The 22,973-nt window shown below is 44.9% G+C and overlaps 1 protein-coding gene across 1 annotated transcript; it reads right to left on the reverse strand.

Moving 5' to 3' along the window:
• Positions 1-6,332: 6,332 nt before the first annotated feature.
• On the reverse strand, positions 6,333-9,517 carry LOC142076611 (E3 ubiquitin-protein ligase RBBP6-like). The gene is made up of 4 exons (XM_075138897.1): positions 9,472-9,517; positions 7,371-7,459; positions 7,154-7,250; positions 6,333-6,467 (listed from the first exon to the last, which is right to left on the reverse strand). The coding sequence occupies exons 2-4, from the start codon at positions 7,406-7,408 to the stop codon at positions 6,333-6,335; spliced, it is 270 nt and encodes an 89-aa protein (XP_074994998.1). The 5' UTR covers positions 7,409-7,459; positions 9,472-9,517.
• Positions 9,518-22,973: the final 13,456 nt, after the last annotated feature.

Here is a 22,973-nt window from a genome sequence, read left to right on the forward strand (position 1 = left end):
ACCCTAACTCTAACCTTAACCCTAACCCTACCCCTAAACCTAACACTTAAACCTAACCCTAAGCCTAACACTTAACCCTAAACCGAACACTTAACCCTAACCGTAACCTAACCTTAAGCCTAACCTGAATCATAAAGCTAACCCTAGCCCTAACCCTAACCCTAAGGCGAAACCTCACCCTAAAACAAAATCCTAACGCTAACCCTAACCCCAAACCGTAACCCTAACCCTAACATCAAACCGTAACACTAACACTTTGGCATAACCCTAACGTTAAACCTAAACGGAACCATAAAACTAACCCTCACATAACACCGAACCCCTAATTCTAACCGTAACCCTAATGCTAACTCAACCTCAAACCGTAATCTTAAGACATCACCACAACCCTACCCCTACCCCTAACCCTAAAACTAAACCCTAACCCTATCCCCTAACCCAAACCCTAACCCTAACGCTAAGCCTATCCCTAACTGTAACCCTACGCCCTAACCCTAACGCTAACCCTAACCCTAAAACGAAACCATAACCCTATCCCTAACACTAAACCTGAACCATAATCCTAACCCCAACGATAACCCTAGGCCTAACCCTAACCCCAACCATAACCCTAACCTTAACCCCAACCATAACCCTAACCTTAACCCCTAATCCTAATTTCAAGCCCTAACCCTGATGCTAATCCTAACCCCGATGCTAATCCTAACCCCGACCCCTAACCGTAATCCCGAACCCTAACCCTAACCCTGAACTCCAACCTGAACCCTAATGACCCTAACCCTAACTCTAACCCTAACCCTAATGCTACCGCAAACCTAATACCGTAACCATAACACCTCACCCTAAACCTAATGCGAAACCTAATCCTAAAATTAAACCGCAACTCTAAACCTAAACCCTAACCCTAAAAATTAATGCTACCCCTAACCCAAACTGAAATCCTAACCCATAAGCGTAAACCCAATGTAACCCCTAACCATAACACTAAGCCCTAACCCTAACGCTATCACAAACCTAATACCATAACCGTGAGACCTCACCCTAACCCTAATGCGAAACCTAACCCTAAAACTAAACTGCAACCCTAACCCTAAACCTAATCCTAATACTTAATGCTAACCCTAACCCAAACTGAAATCCTAACCCATAAGCATAAACCCAACCATAACCCCTAACCATAACACTAATCCCTAACCCTAACCCTAACCCTAACCCTAACCCCAAACCCTAATCCGTATCCCAAACTCTAACCCTAACCCTGAAGCCCAGCCCTAACTCTAACCTTAACCCTAACCCTAACCCTAATGATAAGCCCTAACCCTAATGCTAACCCTAACGCCAAACCCTAACCCGTATCCCAAACTCTAACCCTAACCCTGAACCCCAGCCCTAACTCTAACCTTAAACCTAACACTAACCTTTACCCTAACCCTAACCTTAAAACTAAACCCTAACCCTAAACCCTAACCCAAACGCTAACCCTAACCCTAAACCTAACCATAACCCTAAGCCCTAACCCTAACCCTAACCCTAAAATGAATCCCTAACCTGATCCCTAACCCTAAACCCAAACCATAATCCTAACCCCAACCCTCTCCCTAACCCTAACGATAACCCTAAGCCTAACCCTAAACCTAACCCTAACCCTAAACCTAACCCCAACCCCTAACCATAACCCTAATGATAAGCCCTAACCCTAATTCTAACCCTAACCCTAACCCATATCCCGAACTCTAACCCTAACCCTGAACCCCAGCCCGAACCCCAGCCCTAACTCTAACCCTAAACCCTAACCCTAAACCCTAACCCAAACCCTAACCCTAACCCTAAAACTAACCCTAACCCTAACCGTAACCCCAAGCCCTAACCCTAACCCTAAACCTAACCCTAAAATGAAACCCTAACCCGATCCCTAACCCTAAACCCAAACCATAATCCTAACCCCAACCCTATCCCTAACCCTAACGATAACCCTAAGCCTAACCCTAAACCTAACCCTAACCCTAACCTTAAACCTAACCCCTGCCCCTAACCATAACCCTAATGATAAGCCCTAACCCTAATGTTAACCCTAACCCTAAACCTAACCCTCACCGTAACACTGAGCCCTAACCCTAACCCTAACCCTAAACTTAATCACAAACACTATAACTGATGTAAATGAGCAATATCAGGGCAGCAAGTCAGGTTCTTTAAATCCTTGCTTTCTCTCTTCCCTTCTCTCTTCTTGCTTTCTCTCTTCCGTTCGAGATTTCCGTTCGAGGAAGCTTTAGCTAGTTTTATTATATTGTCTGTCTTAGGAGGAACAGCCACTTCTACTTTCCGCTTTGTCTTGTCAATTTTTGCTTTTGGCTTATCCTTCTCTTTTTTCTCCTTTTCAGACATCGGTTTGAAAGCAATAGAATCTGCTTCCATAGGCTCATCTCTCACAGGGGTGGCATCATCTCTGCTTGGGCCATGAACAGGGAGTCCATTTTAACGTCTTCTGCTGGAACTGGCTCTCTTGGTTTTCTCGCACCTGCTAACAACTCAGTATTGGGAAATCCTTCATCCTCATCCCTTTTTCTTCTCTTTTTATGCTTATTTCCTTGGCCATCTCCTAGTGGATTTTTCACCTCCTTCTCTTTTGATTTGGTAGGATCCTTGATGCCATGGCTCTCTCTTTCAGAAGGTTTTTCAGAGTAATTTCCAGCTATATTGTGATTTTGGTGGCTCTGCCAAGCAGGATAATCCTCCCTACGTCCCCGAGCATATGGTGAATTCTCTTGTCTGGTCCCAGGTGGACCAAACCTACCTGGAGAAAAGTTCTCTCTGTTTACTGGAGGGTGAGGTTGAGCGCCAACAGCATAGCCCTTGTAAAACTTTCCATGCCATTCTCTGTAGTTCCTTTCCCATTCCCTGTACCTTGCCTTTTCAAATGGATCTCTAAAGTCAAGAGATCTGCCATAGTAAGCTTTCAGATCATATGGTGGAACTCCTCTGTATCTGTTAAAATACTCCCTTCCTCCTTCCCCTTGAGGTATAGTCTGTTTAGTGGGAGACTGGCCTCTAAATACTGGAGACCTTGACCGTGAATGGCATCTTCTGTATGGGGGTGACCTTGACCCTGAACGCTGATAACCGTGTGACCTTGACCTAGAACGATAGTTACGCCTCTTCCCTTTGCCTCTTCTTGGATACGGCAGCAATCGCGAGTAGGAACGAGAATGGGAAGGACTAAATGAGCGAGAGTAGGAGCGAGTGCGGGAAGAACCTGATCTTGATGTGGAGCAGGTAGACGAACTTGTAGAGTAAGGTGAAGCACTATAAGGAGACTTGGACCTGGAAAAAACCACAACACACAGAAAAAGAAATGAAGTTAATTCAAAACAGTCATTCTCCCCAATTTTTTTCCTCCCAAATTTGGTTTGGGTTTTTTCTCCTCTCCATACGCTTATGTCAAAGCTTCTTTCAGCTGCTGACATAATGCTACTGCAAATTGAGGAATTTGATAACATTTTTCAATTCCATTTGTCTTGTTTTAGTTATGCATGCTTACTATCTGCAACAAAAAATTCTATTGGAAAAAACACTGTCATTTTTCCTTATGTCAGATGCACTTTAGTGTAACTGCAGTCCGATATGCTGTTGAAATACAAACGTGAAAAACAAGGCAACTTCATTGAGCCAAATACTTCCTCCTCTTTAAGTCTCCGCTGTTCTCTGTAAAACTCCTCCCTAGATAAGGGAGGCCAATGGCATCCTGCCAACTTAAGCATTTTTCTCCCTGCTTTCTGTTCATTAGAGACTACGCTCATTTCCTGATCCTCATACTTGCCTTCCACATCCTCACCCCCAACAGTTCATTCAGTCTTCTCTCCTTATACTCAGCTTTGCACCTGTGGATGGAGGCTGCCCACACTTGAAAGAGACTCCCATCTCCCGTGGGCCAAGTGCCCACTGCTCCTCTGCCACTCCTTGATACACTTAATACATCACACTTCTGATCTTCCAAGTACTGCACAGATATTAACTAATCTTCTCTGGAACTTCTTTTAACTTCTTCCACATACGCTTCCTATGTTGTTGCCTCATCATGAGGTATTTGGCCTGGTCCTGTCCCTGAATTGTTGTTTTCTTGCTGACTGAATTGGAGATATCAGACAACCTGTGGGATGGATCCTGGTTTTTCTTTTGATTTACCTTTAAGATTTTATAAACACAATGCACTCTTACAATCTGTCTATAACAAACATATAGCGAAAGGAAGGACTAGCTTGACGCTGCAGTAATAGGTAAAACAGACTCCTCTCTCTCCAACTGAGAGAAAGCGTCTTGGCTATGTGAGATGACTAAATTGAAGAAATTCAAAATTGTCATAAAAGAACAGTGTTGACTTTTCCAACCATTTGCTCATGCAGTATCAACTAAGTTGTTAAAAAAAGAATGTTGGAGGCTGATTCCTATTGGGAAATCAATTTCTTCAGCCCTATTCAGCCAGTAATGGAAAAGGTGGCTTTCCATCTGATCCTTTAATTATCTTTAATTTTTATAGGCAATTATGGTTTCCTCAAAAAGCGTTCATTTCTCAGAGTCCTGTTTTCAGTCATGTACCGGAGTTTTATTTTAAATAACCTTAGTGGAAGCACAGATGCCCTTTGTAAAAGCCAATTCAAATGAAGCCATTTAAAAATTAATTACCACTTGGATTCTCCACAACTATCTGTGCATACTTGCTTCATTATAAATCAGCTGTTGTATAAGTTATGCGTTATACAGCCTCTTTTAACAGGTGACAAGGAGTCATCTATTGAATTTCTGTAGAATACTTACACTTCCCAGCCTGGTCTGCCACCTGCTGAGCGAACTGGACTGGCTCTCATTGGATGACCTTTTGGAGTGGGGAGAGGAAAAAGAAAGAAATCCCATTCAGTTCCTCTGAAGGTAATTTTTTTAAAGAAATTCTGAAGTTACAGTTACTTACCAGTGTCGTGGTTTAACCTGGCAGGCAGCCAAATACCATGCAGCCGTTCACTCACTCCCCCCGCCCCCCAGTGGGACGGGGAGAGAATCGGAAGGGTAAGAGTGAGAAACACTCGTGGGTTGAGATAAAGACAGTTTAATAGAACAGAAAAGGGAGAATAATGATAATAAATAATGATAGAATATACAAAATGAGTGATGCACAATGCAATTGCTCACCACCCGCGCTGACCGATAACCAAGTAGCGATCGGTACTTCCTGGATCACGCCTACCGTTCATATACTGAGCATGACGTCACATGGCATGGAATACCCCATTGGCCAGCTGGGCTGGCTGTCCTGATTATGTTCCCTCCCATCTTGTGTACCTAGCTCAGTCAGTAGGCACGGGAACTGTCCTTGGACTAGGAGGGCACTTAGCAACAACTGAAAACATCAGTGTGTTATCACCATTCTCCTCATACTAAATCCAAAACACAGCACTAGGAAGAAATTTAACCCTATCCCTGCCGAAACTAGGACACCAGTTGTGGGTATTGCTTGTCCTTGGGGGCCCAGAAGACTTGGTAATGCTGGTTGTCTTTGTACGGGAACCTGATAGACATCTCAAAAAACCATTAGTAGGCTTGAGTTCTGAAGGTTTTAACCAACTCTCCCGTGGAGAAGAATGTGGATTAAATGCCTAACTATCCGTTTGTTGCAGACCACAGTAAGTCACCAGAGTTGGCTATATCATTTTCTATGAGAGAAATGAATCCCACCTCTCCTTTGCCAGAGGGTAAATGTAAATTGCAGGCTCAGGGTAAAGTTCGTCTCCGAGTAACTACATTTTATAAATGGAAGAAGTCTATTTCCTACAAAACGAGATCCATGACAGAAACACAGAAGTGCTACCAAGTGCATTTTAAAACAGCCACTCCTGTCAGCACACAGCAGTATTTTCTTAGTTTATAGCAACAGGAAAACTTCAGTCTGTTTCACACATGGGATTTGATAAAAGTCAGAGGGGGCGGAAATCTCAGTCCAACAGCTACTTGTTAAATTTTGCAAGAAGCCTTTGAAACATAAACCAAAAGCAAAACGAGCTTTCAGAGAGAACGACTCCACTGCAAACACTACTGAAATGTTTTGCAGAAATACAGATTCTTAGCATACCACACGTTTAACCAACTTCCAGGGGCACGAACAGCAGGACCACCCTATTTTAATATTCAAAAGTATCCCAGATTCTATGGTTAAGCACAATGACAGTGCTTCCTGCCCCGTAATTACAGATGCTGGCCAACTTGGTTGCATAGCCACTCAGACATGCACGCATGGTTTCTCTCGCTCACTTTTTGGCCAGTCCAATTAATTCCATACTTACGCATTAATAGTTGGTATTGCGTATTTTCCAGTGTTTGTCAGCATAGCACCCTTTGTATTGGGGTCTTTCACCTCCATCATGAAACTCCTTGGAATTCCTGTGCTCTTTAATTCTGGGAACAGGCTCAACATTTTTGTCCTGTTAAGAAAAGAAATGCAGACATATCTCCTTTTAAGACCCACACTTAAAATGACATTTCAATGATTATTTTAAGCAGCAAAAGCCTTTAATCCTCTCCTTTTACCCAGCATAAGGGTTGCTCGACTAAAATACTTATTTTCCTAAATGAATATAGCCAGGATGTTCCAAAGGCTTGAGCAGTGTTTTGAACTCATTCCGTTCTTTGGCTTAAGTTCAGGTTCTTTAAGGGTGAAATATCCCTTAGCTCACCATCCCCTCAGAAAAGAGATACAAACCCGCTCCTCCTCCAAAGCGCAATTCAGAGCACAAATATTCAATAGATGGGGTCAACAGAAACATCTTGGTTTTACATGAAATACTAAAAACTGTGAACTGTCATTAAACAGAGTTAAAACCAGAAACATTTCCAGTAATATTGAAATATATAAAAATATGCATGAAAGTGCACAGAGCAAGATCTGTGGACATACTTAATGTCTATGACCTAGAAAAAAGAAAAGTTTACATTTATAATGCCAGGTTTCCCTTGGATTTTGAAGGGCTTTGCAACATTGCCCTATGAACCTCTGTCTTTCACCCCAAGAGAAACAATTCTTAATATGAGTATTCATGGATTTGTTACGTAACTGCCAAGGTAAAAAACTGAAAAGCTAAGGAACACCAGAAGTCCCCCACAGTCTTACCCCATTTGTTGGGCAGTTCTTTATACAGTCGCCAGGTTTTCCGCAACGAGAGCAAGCAGATGATGGTGGAGGTGGACCCCAGGGTTTCTTCATGTAACTAAAAGGGTTTGCGGCAAAGAAGAAAAAGGTATGCACGTGTCTCTCTCGTTAAAACAAACTTCTCTACAATTTTTCCATAATCTTCAAAGAACAGATTTGACATTATCATTTGACTTACTTGATTGGATCATATTCCTGGCAAGACTGTAGCATCATAGCTTTTATTTTATCTTCTTCGGAAGCATTGGCTTCAGCCAGATTGGCACTCTGTTTAACAGGTAATTATTTGACACATACATTAGAAACACATTTAAGCCCACACTGCCAAAGAGAACACCACTCACCCAACCCTGTAAAGAGCAGCACAACGCCAGCTGAGGTTGCATGAAAACAGCTGCTCATATGAAACAGAGTTGTCCAAAAGATGTTCTGGGGAGTCCTTACGTCATCACAGGATGTTTATGTGCCTGTTAACCTACTTGAAAAGAGCATTCCTGGCCACTCAAAACCTTAGGCTCTTCATGTTCCCCCCCACTAACTTCTTCATAGGAAGCAAGTTAACTACAATAAGCAAAACCTGCAGTTTTTTTCCAGTTGACCGTGTCCTTTTAACATACAAATTGTAATATAAATGTTATGCAGAACTGGATCTTCAAATTATTGAAGCCAGCTGATTTTTTTAAAGTAGTATTTGTTCAAATGTTTTTATTACACACTAGTACAGATACAAGCAGGGTCTAAGGGAGTGACTGTAAATGATTTGGACCCTCAAGCACCTATCATTCAGATCAACCACTCATGGTTTTGGTTTTAGATGCATTCATTCACAAAAGCAACCAACTTGTTTCAGCATTTTGTTAAAGGGCTGTTTCATATACACAGCTTTTTCTCAACTGTAACATAATCCAGATGGACATCTATGAAGTCATTTCCATTAACATTTACAGAAGATTTTACAGATACTTGACTAATTTGTTTGAACCCAAGCCGTTTACAAAACACATCCAAAACCCACAAGACATTACTAGGAATAGACCAAAATTCAAGATGGCATTTAATGCATAATAAAACAGAAAACTTTTTACAACACATTGCCTCCATGCTAAGCCAGTCTGCACTGAGGAGGTTAGAGTAAGGAACCGTTTGGAGCTGCTTTATCCTATGTTCCTCTATTTTTCTGAAATACTTACATTTTCTCAAAAGCTTAAATGTGTACACCACTTGGACAGTTTTTCACATTTTAGAGTAAAACTTCACCTGAGTTTACAGAACCAAGGACATGTTTAGGGACAGCGCTAACAGAGACCAATTTCTCCTGGTGGCTACCTTCCAAACTATTTTTTTTTTCTTACCAAATGTCCACAATTTAATTTCTGCAGTGAGAGAGGGAAGAAGTTACCAGTGGGAAGAGATTTTTCTTTCTGGGAAAGGAACTCCAGCCTTTATTTTCAGAAGAAAGGACTAGCTCCTCTGCATTAGGCCCTGCCTTCTCTAATCTTTGTAACTTTAAAGACTAGTAATTTAATTGGCTAGCACTACGCCTTTTCACAAAGTGCAATCCCTAGTGCTTTCCCAGACAAAGTTACATGTTGTTGAGCAAAAAATGCAAGCAGTTCCATAGCAAAACATGGCATTACAACAGTTTCAGAAGGTCACGTTTGCTAATATGCCACCCATACGCATCAGTATTTTCCTGTAAACAATTAGGTGCATTTACACAATTTACACAGTCTGCGATCAAACAAATTAGATTGTGTTGTCCACTGTATATATACTACAGTGTATGAAATTGTGCAGCATTCAAAGCATGGATCTATAACTGTAGCGCCTAGAAATTCAAAAATAGCCATGCAGTTGTCCGTGTTCCAGAAACGCTTCTATTTTGGCTCTTGCAAACCCCCCTGAAATGTCCGTCACTTACAGCCAATTAAATTCTTCTGTGAAAATTGTGTTAGTTTCCAATGCAAAATGAACGAAAAGTATGAAAAACGGTAAACAGCTGCTGAAGTGCTTCTTCTTTGTGTCTTGAAGATGAGTAATACTGCAACATTACGTTGCGGCTGATAAGGTCCTCCCCCTTCTATCTTCCCAAACTGGCAACTACTCTTTACCAGGATAGTATCAAAATATACACACATTTTAAAGTTAAAAGAAATACTTTAAATTATTAAAAATTAAATTAAAGGTTTGTTCACATGACAACAGTTCTCCAGCTATAGATCACAGTATAAGATTTAAAAATACAAAGCAAACACTTTTTTTTAGGAATATATATGTACCTTAGTCAGCTGGGCCAGAGAAATAGATGCAGAAGAGTCATCAATCTGTTCACAAAAAATTAAACTCACATTCAAGTTCTACAATCAAAAACAGAGCAATAGTTAACCTCTACTGTAGTCTGACAGTCTGCACTATATCCTCCGAGTGTCACTGAAAGAGCCATTTCCAACCTAGTGTAGTTGGTATTTGTTCAAAACAAAGTCCAAACCTGTGACAGCTTAAGAGTGCCTATGTGGTTAAGGAGAAGAAGCTAAACTAACCAAACCCGCTGGAGATCAACTTATTGCTCCAGAATATCTCAGAGAGGGACCCTTGTCAAATGCTCACAGCTGCTTAAAAGTCGAAGGGGTAAGGAAGCTATCAATTTTCAGCTAAAAAGGATTTTTAAAAAATATTTATTTGAAAAGGAAGCATCACTACAGGAAACTTCTTTTCAGTGTGGTTTGTAAACTAATCAGCCAAGTATTTCCTTGTGTTACTTATTTCTGTTTTAGCAGCAGAACGACAGTGTCTTCAAACCTGAAGAAAAACGCTGCCCCTTTTCCAAATGTAAATTCAAAGTGGCAGTATCCTAAAGAAAAGCTTAGCCTTTGGGAAATTAAAGCAGCATCCAGCCCTGAAGTCACCCAGATCCAAAAACGTACTGCAGGCGGAGGTTAAGAAAAATGACAGGGATTTTACCCTTTACAAATGCACCAGGCTCTAACCTTGTGCCAAAATTTGTACACTGGGTTTTACGTATTTTCATTTGCAGACAAACTATTAAACTGAACTGCTTCATCTGATAAAGCGGAAAGGTCAAATGTAGAACTTTAGAATACCACTTTGTGTAGCAACGATATTTAAATTCACAGCAATCTATTAAAGACAGTTATGCACTCAGTTATGCACTCAAACAATATCGCTTCAATTATACAGTTTCAGGAACAAATACCCAAGTCTTTAAGGACATGAAAAGGAAGCATTTAGCTGCACAGAACTGTCCTCAAAACGTGTGGGACATGTTGGTTTTGGTATTTGTTTGAACCCCCAAGTCAAAAGTAAGAAACAGTACCATGTTTAACAATAATGGTTTCTCAGTGGTTTTTGATAACATTTTCAAAAACCATGTTCAGTTGTGCAAACCTTGAACCTACGTGATCTAAAAACGATTGTACATTATCTGTACAACACAAAGTCGTTCAGGAAATAGTCTAGCATATCCAGTATGAAATACAATGCATTACTAGGCACAAACACCAATATTCACATTAGATAGAACTGTGCAAATGATGGCATTACTCCGTTTCTACTATGCTGAATCAAATACATTGTATTTACAACATATACTATGTTTTACTGGAAAAGCTATTAAGTTAATGTTTGGAAAATTAATCCAAGGCTACCTTAAGTGCAGCGTGCAGCAAAAAGTGTGAGACTGTGTTTTTATATACTGCTTTTGATGTTCCACTTACTGGCTCAGTTTGACTTCTAGAAGAAGAAATAAAGGTGATCAGAACTTCAAATACAGCACTTGTACCAAAAACATAAAGCACTGAAAACAGATTATAAAACCTGAACATCAAAACTTTATGTTCTGATAGTCGAGTGAATCTGGAAATTTACTCATATACATAAACCGTTGTCTCTTGGTACATTCAGTGCAACTAAAAAAACCCCCCAGAATCCCATTTCTACTTTGTCACAAATTACTCTAAGGCTTACGGATATAGAACACGACCGTGCAAGGGGAAGTCCTCAGATAGTTTGTCTCTGCTACATAAGTATCAAAACCAGGAAGTCTGTACTACAGTTTTGTGTTCATAAATAATCAACCATCAAAATACGAAGGTAACTTTAGCCAATCTGTGTATCGCTAGTATTACAAATAGGTACCAGATGGAGTCCTTTAGTTTCTAAGAAAGAACAGTGATAGTCTAGACACTTCCAAGTGCACCTTTACTTAAGTGAAAAAAATCAGTCATCTGACAAATGACAACAATGTCAGCAGCATCGTCTTTAGAACAGTGTTTCTCTGTGGAAGCCCAAGCACTGTGTTCAGATATCTTAGCCATGAAAGTGCCAAACCACTAAATGTGTTACATATGCTATATGGACTAAAAACAGTAGTAGAAATGTCACCTGAAAGCAGGTCCTAGGCCTTTGTGCGATTTAGGAGACCTGTGACAAAAAAAAAAGGTCTTGGTTGCCAGAATTTGCTTCAAGATAATCTTGAAAATGCTACGATATTTTAGGAAATATTTATTAAATTTGAAAACTTGCTGAGATTCCACATACTCATTGATCTGTATCTGCACGCTACTCATCATGAATCCGCCATGCAACCATTGATGTCGTTAACAAACAATTCACACATCATCCAAAGTGTCCCATGAGCAGAGGCAATTCAAAGGCTGCTGTGCAACTGGTGTACAAATAGAAAGGCGCACGCTCCCTGCCACTGCTAGAACACCACCAGGCTCGCAACGACAGCCACGTACCTCCTGAAGTTGAGGAAGGACAAGGACATCCTTTAGATTACCACAGCATGGATTCTTCATACATTTACCTTCAAGAGCGTACTAAAAGGAGAGTAACGCATTTTTGAAGGCCTCTCCACCATTACAGCATACATTCATCATTCCCAAACATCCACCACTCTACCAGTTGTTTCTGCAATGTTCACAGCTGAAAGACTAGAAAGCTAATCTGCCTGGTTAATTTTCAGCGCTAGAATAGCGGTGCCGTTCCTTCCTTATCCCCTTATACATACAGGTATGTATCTGACCTTTGATGCTAGCCGCATCTATCCTCTCATTTTAGGGCAGCATTACAATACCAGGAGAGGGTGCCCGAAACAGAGGATGCACTGACAAGACAGCACTAAGCAGACGTGTTTAAATTAACCCCCAAAACAAGGCCATGTTTATAAGCACAGTGCTGCGGTGTCCAGAATTACTAGAGGGTGCCTGAAAACACTGCAACAACTACTGCAGGAATACGCCCAAAGTTGAGATGCAGAGCCACATAAATTCAGGGTTTTTTGCTTGCAGATGCCTCGTGGGTACCGGGAGGCTGCTGTACTCTTTGTTCGAGACACAGTGTAACTCATCCGTCTACTTGATTTATTGAGAACCAACATTAGAAAGACATGGCAAAACCACAAGCTAATAATATCTACTAATTGTGGTGGAGAGACCTATCTTTAAGGCGGCTGGAAAACATGACCGTTCAAACAATGCTAATGTAGCTGATATAGAACTGGACTGTATGAATACATAAATGACAGCAGTAATCCTCTAGTCAGCACTGCATTGGAATAGCTGTAATTTTAATCAATACACCTGATTCTCTGTCCTCCGTAAATCTTAGGAATACAGAACCAAAACCCGGAGCACAGATACCAGCTTAGGGTAAAAACAGACGTAGCAAGATAACTAGTAACATTTGGTAATGTGCTAAACTGCTTACTGAGTTTCAAGTTTGGAAAGGATTAACTATTCCTTCATCGTACTTGCACAAAAGGCAATACACTTTAGGATACTGTTCTTTTTCTCTTGCCTGAAACGGACATTGTCTTGAGGAAACGCATAGGAATCGCTTACGAATGGAACTTCTTGTTTGCATCGTTCGCCAACTGGTAAACCTTGGTCTTTCCTCTATAGCTAGTATGCAAAAAACCCAGATTTGGGGCGTAAGAATACCTGCCATATCCCCCCCAAATGCCAGAAATAGTCAAACACTGAGAATCAGGCTCTTCTGAGACGGGAACAAAGTATGCGTTTACGCTACAATGCGTATCTGTCTTTACTATAAAAGCCATAAAAGCCAACACATATAATAAGGAATCTCTGCACGTCGAGGAAACAGGATCTACAACTTGGGTCTCAGAACAATCAACCCCAAGAACAAACCCAATAGAATAATCTTAAAAGTTACCATGGTTGGAGTTCGAACCCCATGTCCCAGCAGGCCTAAAAATGTAAGTCCACTTTCGGACACATACATTAAAATCTACCCCATGCCAACAAAAATTAACAGCAGCTTTAACAAGAAAGAACGCCTCTGTAAACTAATATCCATAAAAAAAGTTAACACACTGAAACCCCTAACAAAGAATACAATGCTTTATGGATACTTACATAACATCGGTTTTGCCGGTAGCTTTAACTCCTCCAACAGGGATTCTTCTAACAATTACCGATGAGTTCTTAGGAATCAGGGCATTCTCATCTGTGTATTCTGAAAACAACATAAATACAGAGAAAAACATCAGTCAATTCGTAAGAATGCATGCTCATATGTAATTACGTAGCACTTCGCAGAATCCCTTTACAGATACAAAAGCAAAATTTTATATGTAACATCACGCTTTCATCGTCTCAACACACTAACAGTATATTTCAAGAAATCTTGGGGTTTGAGAATCAAACACAAGCAGCAAAATCTTTTTCCTTTTTTTAAAACAGTTTGAATGCCAACAGCAAAATGGACTCAAAGGTCACTAAAGGAGAGTCTGCTAATGCACGAGGTTCTTTCCTGACCTAGCTTAAAGTTGCTTTTGCTTCCGTTAGGCTACAAAACCCATAGATCTTTGGAGAAAAACAAACCACAGCAAAGTCTCACCTGCCTAAACCAGATTCTAAAGTCTGACTAGCTTGCCCTGCAACCAAACAGGCACTTAGCTAAAGCACGAGAACTCTGCGCCATTGCTTTCATAGCTGTTAACTAAAAACCAGTCACCTGTGCTGCCAGTGCTCAAGCCTGACAGAACACAGAAGAGAGCCTGCCGCCTCTGCCTGTTTCTTGGAGCTTAATCCATCAACAACCACACTTCTCAGCTGCTCAGGGCTTTACGTTTAAATGGAAACAGAACTGGCAGTGCTAGAATTTGGATCACAGACATTTTGGGGTTTTTTTGAGCTTGCTTTCACAAGTAGGGCAGAATTGGCTCAAACTCAAGTGGTATCTCCCCTCTTAAGCTAATCATCTAGTTTGAATTAACCAAAGGGACGTGAATTCGTTCGATCCATTCCCTTTTTGCAGAGCAGAGAGGCCCAAACGAAATTACTTAGGAAGACAGCCTTGAAAAGCCTTTCAGGAACAGCGTGTGCCTGAAGCTCTCCATGCTTTGCCTTGGCTTGCACCCTGTTAGTCTTCTGAAGAGGAGGAAAGCCTTCTGACCTTTTACATAAGGCCCAAACAAAAAAAACCAACTACCTGAGACACTTGGACTGAGTAAGCTTAAAATGCAAAGATCTCTCCAAGGAGAATGCTTTTTCTATTGTACTTACACAAGCTGGATAGGACTGAATATTTTAAAGCACTATCAGCAGGCATCCCCTGTAATCTGCCTACAGTTTTAAATATTCAAAGCCCTTACCTTTGCAGAGCGAATCAGAACAATGGTCTGAAAACCAAAGATACTGTATACATCGTCAAGCCCTGTCAGGTGGCATCCCTAAGACCCCTAACGTTGTGCTGTTAAGGCTCTTCACAGACACTCTCCTGAAAATAGTTTAAGTATCTGCAGATAAACAGCAAGCTTTAGGTCCAACCACTTTAAAGGCTAGGGCTGAAGTTACAGTTACCGCAGTGTACATACTACTCTCTTTAAGTTTTAGACATGAAACAGGAAGAGGAAAAAAAACACTAGTACACATTTTAAAGAAAAGCCTGTTGTAAGAGTGTCACAGAACCACAGGGGGAAAAAAAAAAAAAAAGAAATGTAATGTTTAAGGAATGAAAACACTTTACAAGTCTTTTTATTTCTGAAAAGTCACATCCCAAAGTCTTTAATCACATTCAAACTTATCGAGATGGCAGATTACCAAACTGAAATATCCTACTAAGTAATACGAAACCATTATCATCTCTAAGAATCAAGCACCATTTGTTAGATTTAAAAGAATTTATGATGTCTCTAAGAACATTTCTTACGTATATCCACCATAAACGTTCTGCCATAAAACTTCAGTACTGCCCTGATACGGTTAACATGTAGTACAGGAAAAAAAACCACCCTTAGAAACGAATGATGAAATGATGCTCAATAGCATCTGAATGACCATGTCTTTGGTGTGGAAAAGAAGTTATATTAACAAGAAATTCCAAAGTATAATTTAGATACGGAGAACACTCATGCGCAAGACGGCTTTCAAGGGTCTGCACAGATTTTAACTCACAGATACGCTCCTGATCCAAAATGTTGCTAGTGGGCAGTTTCTGCAACAGCCGCAAAACCCATTTTCCAATGCAGTGGAGTAAAACAAGTTGAAGTCAAAATTAAGTCACGAAATTCACCAAATCCAGGTGGTTTCTTTTCTTCAAATTAGCCATCTCTTTTATTTCTATCACTTTCAGCTTTCTCCACCACATTTCAAAGAAATCTGGCAAGTTGGTTATTACAAGATATGCTCCCACATTTCCTTCTCATTTTACCTAGAAGAATTCCAGGAAACCAAAGCTTTTGTAAGCGCCGTATGTCACACATCAACCACGTACTCTTCTACGCCTAGCTCCATGTCTACAACACAGATCTGAAGGTAGTTGTCAGAACAGCAACTACAGAAGAACAGCTCTGTGAGGCCCCCAACACAAGTCACAGCTACCGATGGTGGCCGAATCGCATTATGGCTTCCCACCCCACTTAATGCCCAGCGCCGCTTGCCCTCCCGGTCCTGCCGCATGCTGGCGGCATGGGCCCCAGCCTGACTCACGCTACGTGGGGATGACCCACAAAGAGCAGAGCGCGGCTCCCACAGGCCACGGCCGACGCAGGGTGGTCTGCGACGCCGCCAGCCGGGCGGTGCCCGAGGCCCCGCGCCCGCCGCCCCCGCGCACCTTCTTTGGTCTGGGCGTTGGTGATCTGCAGGTCGCAGCTGGCCGCCTTCAGCTCCTCGCGGCCCATGATCTGGTGCTTGAGGTCACACCGGGAGATGTGGAGGCCGTTGAAGGTGACCATGTCATGGTTCAGCTTGGAGGCGAACTTGTAGTTGGGGCCAGGAGGTGCCTGCTCCGTGATGGCGTCTACCGCGGCAGACAGCGTCGCGGCCGCTGTGCCAGGTGAGGGCCCGCGGCGGTTCCTCCTCCACCGAGGAGGCCAGGGCAAGCAGCGCGGGCTGAGCTCGAGCGGGCCGGCGGCGCTCAGAGGCTGCGGCGCTCCGCCATGGCCTTCCTGGCCGACAACCGCACGGGCCGCTGCGAGCGTGTCACTGTGCACACGCAACGGCACACTGCACCCACCCCCCGCGCCTCACGTGACCCAGCGCATTATGACAAAAGGCCCGCGTCACGTGGGCGTGGCGGCCCCGCGCTCTTCATCCTAACACCAAGCGCCCCCGAGGGGAGGGGGGGCCCGTCAGCCCCGGGCCTGTCACCACCCCGGGCCGCTGGTCTCCCTGCTGTCCCCTGGCCTGTCACCACCCGGTGTCCTGCCACCCCCCAGGCCTGTCACTGCCTGGTGTCCCTCCTGTCACCCCCCAGGCCTGTCCCTGCCCAGTGTCCCTCCTGTCACCCCCCTAGGCTGTCACCACCTGATGTCCCTCCTGTCACCCCCCAGGCCTGTCACTGCCCGGTGTCCCTCCTGTCACCCCCCGGGCCCATCACCGCCTGGTGTCCTGTCACCCCCCAGGCTGTCACCACCTGGTGTCCCTCCTGTCACCCCCCAGGCGGTCACCACCTGGTGTCCCCTCCTGTCAGCAGCCAGCCAGGGCAAGACAGCCTGGGGCAGATGCAGCGGGCTTGGCCGTGTGGCGCTCGGCTGCCCGCGGTGCAGGGCCGGCAAAGGGAGGGGACATCTCAGGGTGCTTGAGTGTATCTTGTGGCATTCATGGAAAGTTCAGTCAAAGAAGCCAATGACCATTTATGTTTATGGCCACAGACCAGTCCCCTGCCCCCATTTTTTAACTCCTCCCTCTCTGCCTTTAGCCCATCACTATTTTTTGCTTTCTCTTTCTCTGTCTCTCTCCCTGTCTGTAGTTTCTAATTCCTCCCTGTCTGTCCTATAGCCTGCTGCTATTTTTTCCTTTCTCTCCATCTCTTTCTCCTGCTCCCTCTCCTTCTCTTTTTTCTATCGCCGTGTCCTGCTTCCTGGCCTTATCTTAATGTTAGGGTTAGGGGCTAGGGTTAGGCTTAGGCTTAGGGTATCGTTAGGGTTAGGGTTAGGGTCGGGGTTAGGATTATGGTTCGGGTTTAGGCTTAGGGATAGGCTTAGGGTTTCGTTTTAGGGTTAGGCTTAGGGCTTAGAAGTAAAACTGTCCCAAGCACTTACGCCTCCATCAAGGACCACATGCCCTGAGGCTTGTGATGACTGTTGGATGGCTTTCCCTCCCCCCGATGGAAACACCTCTCAGTTCTCTGTGCTCACACCAGGGAAGGAAAGGCAATACACCCCCATATCTAAAGGCATGGCACTCCAAGCAAAGGTAACGTTTCGTTTCTTTAGATGAACTGCCTGGCCAGTTACAACACCTGCTTATACTGACTTCATCCACCCTTACCCGCAAAACATTGTGACAGGCGGAGTCAGCGTGGAGAGTCAGGTGAACTTTGACGCACACACTGCTACCATAGGACTGGATTTTTAACCTATTTACATTTATCCGTCGCTTTGAAGCTGCCCAAGGGTCAGCATGCCCTTGCTACTGGAGGTTCTTGCTCTGTGCAGGCACTAAGGAAGACATTTCTGGTGACAGATTATTTCTAACGGGTAAAGCACAGCAGAACACACTGTTCATGAGCTGCTGAGAATCGTCCCCCAGGCATAGCAGGAACAACGGCAAAGCTTGTATATTTAAGATGCATTTGAGTTACCTTACCATTAAAATACACCACCACCAGACAGTGCTCTAGACGGAAGGCTGACATCAGTGTACAAGGACAGTCCCTTCTGGACATCTCGCTCCTGGGTAGAAATCCTAGAGACTTCCTTTAAGGACAGAAATCCAAAGAGCTACAATAAGCCTTTTAAATTCAGCACAGCAAACAAAAAGCAAACAAACAAAAAATGACAGGAAACCCCTGAGGCACTGATGAGGAACACAAGCTCTCCCCTTGAGTCCACTACCCCTCACAAGACTTACTCAAAATTACTCAGTTGCTTACTCAAAAGCAATAACCAACAAGCCATGTACCCTTGGGGAAGCCCTTGTCCTTCTGTGCCGCTGGTGGCATCCCACCATTTCTTTGGGAGTCCACACAAATTCAGAAGTACACTTAGTCCTCCGGCAGTCATTACCTATGGACCCGAACTCCTCCCACACCCCAGAAGTGGCTGTCGGTCGTCTGGCAGTCATTCTCCACAAACTGCAAGCCCTCCATACCTAACCACCTCCCTAGTGACTCAGTGGAAATGAGCTGGACCACAACAGAAGTGACACTGCCCGGCCCGGTCACACAGATTAGACCACAAACGGTGGTTACAAGACAGAAAATGCAACACAAACCACAAGGACGGCAAAAAAACAAGCAGAAGACACATCACACAAAAACCAAAGACCCCTATCCAAACCCTAAAAATGCAAGCAAGCTACAAAAGGACTTTCCAAAAAAAAGACCACCCAGAACACAACATAAGGCAAAACCAACCTAACCCCAGGAACCCAGCGCTTGCAAACCCAGATCCTGACCATAACAATAACATGCTTTAATCCTAAGTCGCGTAAACTCCCATAACCCTCAAACCCCATAACCCTAGCACGCTGGAACCCTAGCGCCCCATATCCCTAGCACATTGTAGCCCCAAGATATCAAAACATTGAACACAAACTCCCTGGAGGTCTCTCTCTTCAGGTGGCCCCAGATCCCAGACACCACAACTCTGAAGTGGGGGTGCCCACCGTGCCCAAGTGGAAGATCCACCAGGACAGCACCAGCATCCACCTTCACATCATCCGTCACGCCCTGAAAAAGTGCCCAGGCTGGACACTCCTGGGGAGAAAGGCGGAGGCACTCGGAGACTTTGAACCGGCCAGCCATGGCCACAGGGCTTCAGCTCATCATGTCTGTGTCAGAGCCACCAGGCAGGTGACCCCGTCCCCCCTGCAAAGACCCCTTGGGGTAGCCGTACCCAGCACCAGCTGGCTGGATACGGCCTTTGCTCTATGGGGAGGTGCTCCCTGGGAGCAGGGTCTCTCACGGGGGAACTCACAGCTCACCTGGGCTGCTCTGCGGCCACCGGACGCCTTTGCTGTCAGGGGGCTCTCAGCACCTCTCTGCCAACGGCTGTCACCTCCCTGCAGGACGCTCTCCAGCGCACGGTCCGTCTCCACTGGGTGTCCCTGGGGACAAAGATCGGAAGGGAGGGATGGGGTTTGCTCTGTCCCCGTTCCCAGGGTGCTTCAGGAGAGACCTGCCACCCCCAAATGAGCTGTCTGACGTGGACACCACAGACGAGCTGCAGACGTGGGTCAGCACGGTGGCGGGGAGTGGGCAAGATGTCCTGCGGAGCCCCCAGCGCTGGCGGAAAGCAGAGCTGGAGACAACGGGGAGAAGCCCCAGGCAGCCGGCAGCTGGCGGTGGGGCCTGGCAGGGAGCAGCGCCCGCAGAAATGCCCGGCTCCTGGAGCCTCGGCCCCAGGGCTGCAGCCTCGGCACCTCCTGGGGCTTCGCTGGGAAAAACCAGGCAGGGGTGACCCTGACAGCCCGCACACGTACCTGGCCCCGGGATCTGGCAGCCTGTCCCTGTGCCCATCGCTGCCACGGGATCCAGGAAGCAGCGCCCCAGCCCTGGCGTGGCCCTGAGCCGCCTCTCAGGCCAGGCAGCAGGAAGCCGCGCCCCATGGCATGCTGGGAGCTGTAGGCCCGGGGCACGGGCTGCCGCGTGGCCATGTTGGTTCCCGGGGCATGCCGGGAGCTGTAGGCCTGGGGCACGGGGCTGCTGGGCGGCCATGTTGGTCTTGGGAGGTGCGGGCTCTGCTCCAGCTGCGGCCCAGCTGAGGTGAGGACAGGCACGCAGGTGGAGCTACCGAAGAGGAAGGGAGGAGAGCACAGACGGACAGAGAAAGAAGTGCTTGAACTGTAACATTTGCCTGGCAGTGCAGAGAGCGGGAGCTGCGGTGAGTCCCAGCCCCTCGGGGCCGTGTCACCCCTCTTCTGCATCGCAGTCCCTCCCAGCCCCCCCCTCCCATTTCCCTCTGTGTCATTTTTTTCACTTCCCCATACCTCTCTTCTTCTGTTGCTGTGTTCTGCTCCCCGTCCTCTCTTCTCCAAGTCCCTCTTTCCCTGTCGCTCTACCTGCCCCTGTCTTTTTCTTGCTGCCCCTCCCTCCTGCTCCCTGTCCCTCTTTTTGCCTTCCTCTGTCTCTGCCCTGCAGCACATTGCTGTTGTTTCTTCTCTGTCTCTTTGTCCTGGTCTGCATCCCGCTCTGTTTTTCACAGTCTCTCTGGCCTGTTCCCTGTCGTGATTTGTCTCTCTCTGCCTGTATGTCCCGCTCCCTGTCCTTGTCTTCCCTTCTCCCTCCTTCTGCTTCTCTCTCTGCCTCCCCCCCCCGCCCTGCTCACTGTCACTGCGGTTTTCCATTCTGTATCCCACTGTCCCTGTCCTTCTTCCTGTTCATCTCTCTTCTGTCTCTCTCTGCTGCTCCCTGACCCATCCCCTCCCTGCTTCCTCCATCTCTCTGCAGGGCTCCTCATCCCTATTTCTCTTGATTTCTCCAGCTCTCTAGCCTTTTCCCCATACCTTTCTTTCTCTCTCAGCTCCTCTATCTTTTCTCTCATCATATTTTTCTCTTTCTAGTCCACTGTCCTTCTCCCCGACAACTGAAGCTGAGTGACCAGGTTTCCCTGGGCTCTGGTATTTCCTTAGCATTGCCCTAGGGAAGATCTGTGGTTTTAGGGCTAGGGATCATTTAGGAGCTGGTCTCCTTACGTAGGCAGCGGAGCTAGGCATAGTTAAAGCAGAGGTTGTTCTCAGCTGGTGCTCTGTGCGTCCTGTTGAAAGAGCAGGCTGTGGGCCTTATTTTGAAGGAAGGTTTCTTGTTCTGCGCTTATTGCTCCTCGGGACGCTGCACAGAAGTGGTGGTGGGGTCTGGAGAGACAGATGGGACCTGCTGTGATTCCTAGTAAATGTGAACTTGAACGAGACCAGACTGACTGCATATGGTTTTCTTCTCAGCTCCAACTCCAACCTACGTGCTCGGCGCTAATGAAAAAAGAGACCCTGAGCTGCAAATGAGCAGACAACGTCACTCACTTAGGTCACCGTGCAGTTGGTCTGTGATAAGGGATGTGTACTTCCATGACGGTGCTTTCGTGAACGTTCTCTGGTCTTGCCGCTTCAAAGCCCTCCCTTTTTCCAGAAATTTTAAGATGGCATTTCTTATTCTGGGGTTCAGGCTGGAGTTGGACTTAATGTTGAACAGCTGATATCATGGGCTCCGTAAAATGTGAGAGAGAACCCTGCTTTGTTGTTGTTGTTGTTGTTTTCTAACACGCCCTAAACTTTGCTAAGCAAAGGGAGGAGTGGTTGCAAGAGTCTGTTCTTTGAGAGTGACGTATTCCTGTAGCGTGCCTGTCTTTGTATGGTGAAGGTTTCCTACCTGCAGTATGATTTTGCTGAGCTGTGAGGCTGTATTGGCGTAGCAAAGGTAAGAAGTGGCGTCTTTAAAGGTCATGCAACTGTAGCAAAACTAGCGGGAGAAGCTAGTTCCTTCCCTGACAAAACTAGTAGCAAGTAAAAGCATTTGCTATTGGCTTTTTTATGCAATGTTCACACAGAGCTTTTGGTATTGATTGATTTTTGGGAAGCAAGACAGCAGTGAGGAAAGAAAACTGGGGCTTCTTCACCGTAGGCGGGGTTCAAGCCTTTGCGCTAGAACAGGTCTTCACTACAGTTTACAAAAAGAGAAGATGAGCTGTCTGTAAGGAAAGTTTCAGTAGAAGTAAGGCTAGATTTGCAGAATTTGGTCCTCCGTATCTGTTGCAAATAAGAGATGACTTGGCAGTGTTTACATCTGAAGTGCATGCCGGTGTGTTAATGCAGGCCGTCGAGGTCTTTTCAGGGGTACTTCTGGACTGCAGGTTGCGTGCGTGGGGGGCACCATGTCCCAGGATGAGCCAGTTTTAGCTCAGAGGATGTGACAGAATGGCAACCATCTTTGTGGTGGACCCCTGTCATGGTTTAACCCCAGTCGGCAACTAAGCACCACACAGCCGCTCACTCGCCCTCCCCCCAGCAATGGGATGGGGGAGAGAATCAGAAGAGCAAAAGCAAGAAAACTCACGGGTAGAGATAAGAAGAGTTTAATACTTGAAATAAAATAATAATAGCAATAATAGTAATACTAGTAACAGTAATAATAGTAACACCAATAATACCATAATATTACCAATAATAACACCAATAATAACAATAATAACAAAACAATAATAATAATAACAACAACAACAATAACACCAATAATAATAATAATAGTAATAATAACAATAATAACACCAATAATAATAATAATAATAATAAAAAAATAATAATAATAATTTGTAATTAAAACGAGAGAGAGAAAGAGAGGGAGAGAGGATCAAGAA

The sequence above is a fragment of the Calonectris borealis genome, unplaced genomic scaffold, assembly GCF_964195595.1.
Source record: "Calonectris borealis unplaced genomic scaffold, bCalBor7.hap1.2 HAP1_SCAFFOLD_73, whole genome shotgun sequence".
Taxonomy (NCBI): domain Eukaryota; kingdom Metazoa; phylum Chordata; class Aves; order Procellariiformes; family Procellariidae; genus Calonectris; species Calonectris borealis.

Excerpts from the sequence above, each read along its gene's own strand:
- LOC142076611 (XM_075138897.1), bottom strand. The coding sequence starts at position 7,408 with ATGATGCTACAGTCTTGCCAGGAATATGATCCAATCAA. Across the intron at positions 7,251-7,370 it reads CAGGAATATGATCCAATCAA|TTACATGAAGAAACCCTGGG; the intron begins GTAAGTCAAATG and ends AAACCCTTTTAG. Across the intron at positions 6,468-7,153 it reads AGAACTGCCCAACAAATGGG|GACAAAAATGTTGAGCCTGT; the intron begins GTAAGACTGTGG and ends TTTTCTTAACAG.